A 1,272-nucleotide genomic window follows, 5' to 3' on the forward strand; every position below is an offset into this window, starting at 1 on the left:
TAAACACATCTTCTAGCTAGTTAATGTTTGTTGTTGTTGATATTATTAAACACATCTTCTAGCCAGTTAATGTTTGTTGTTGTTGTTGATATTATTAAACACATCTTCTAGCTAGTTAATGTTTGTTGTTGTTGATATTATTAAACACATCTTCTAGCCAGTTAATGTTTGTTGTTGTTGATATTATTAAACACATCTTCTAGCTAGTTAATGTTTGTTGTTGTTGATATTATTAAACACATCTTCTAGCTAGTTAATGTTTGTTGTTGTTGATATTATTAAACACATCTTCTAGCCAGTTAATGTTTGTTGTTGTTGATATTATTAAACACATCTTCTAGCTAGTTAATGTTTGTTGTTGTTGTTGATATTATTAAACACATCTTCTAGCCAGTTTAATAAAAACAAAATCTGCTGACAAAGATTTATACAGTTTAGAAACTTGTAACAGAGAAATTGTAATGTAATAGAAATATCTTCGTTTCCAAGGAATTAGGATATTATATTAATTACACAAGTAATATATATCGATTTGTATTAATCTACGGTATAAATATTACACCTCCATCTGGCGGAGAGATCTATTGGTCTGGTTTGTTCTTTAGGCTCTTCCAGATCCGGCGTTTTTTGCACCAAAGATCAAATGGAACGAGCAGATGGTGTACCATCAGCTGATTGTAGCCAAGGCGGATTCGGCTGTTAACATCGAGATTACCCCCACGAATCCTGAAACCGAGTTGCTGCTCTTTCTCAAACACCGCGAGAAACCTTTGTACAATTCTTACGATTTGTTGATTTCCCTGAGCGCCATGACAAGAAAAAATGGTAATTTTTTTACTTCGATATATTAATAAAGTTAAGGTTTATTTGTTTGTTTGTAATTAAGCACAAAGCTACACAATGGGCTATATGTGCTCTGCCAGACATTCCGCTGTGCCACTGGAGGGGGCAAATGTTTGTTTGTTTGTAATTAAGCACAAAGCTACACAATGAGCTATCTGTGCTTTGCCCACCACGGTATCGAAACCAGGATTCTAGCGTTGTAAGTACGCAGCCATTCCGCTGTGCCACTGGAGAGCCTAAAGTTAAGGTTTATTTGTTTGTTTGTAATTAAGCACAAAGCTACACAATGAGCTATCTGTGCTCTGCCCATCACGGTATCGAAACCCGGATTCTAGCGTTGTAAGTACGCAGATATACCGCTGTACCACTGGGGGGGGGCAAATGTTTGTTTGTTTGAAGTTAAGCACAAAGCTACACAATGGGTTGTCT

At 36.0% G+C, this 1,272-nt stretch overlaps 1 protein-coding gene across 1 annotated transcript in view; it reads left to right on the forward strand.

Annotated features, from left to right (window-relative positions):
- Positions 1 to 609: 609 nt before the first annotated feature.
- Positions 610 to 1,272, forward strand: part of LOC111084279 (polycystic kidney disease protein 1-like 2) — a gene marked incomplete at its 3' end in the record, with an annotated part of 4,691 nt that continues 4,028 nt past the window's right edge. The window contains exon 1 of the mRNA XM_022381038.1: positions 610 to 825. Coding sequence (XP_022236746.1) covers positions 657 to 825 — 169 coding nt within the window. The remainder of the gene's footprint in view (positions 826 to 1,272) is intronic.

This window comes from Limulus polyphemus, unplaced genomic scaffold (genome assembly GCF_000517525.1).
Source record: "Limulus polyphemus unplaced genomic scaffold, Limulus_polyphemus-2.1.2 Scaffold15668, whole genome shotgun sequence".
In the NCBI taxonomy this organism is placed as follows: Eukaryota; Metazoa; Arthropoda; class Merostomata; order Xiphosura; family Limulidae; genus Limulus; species Limulus polyphemus.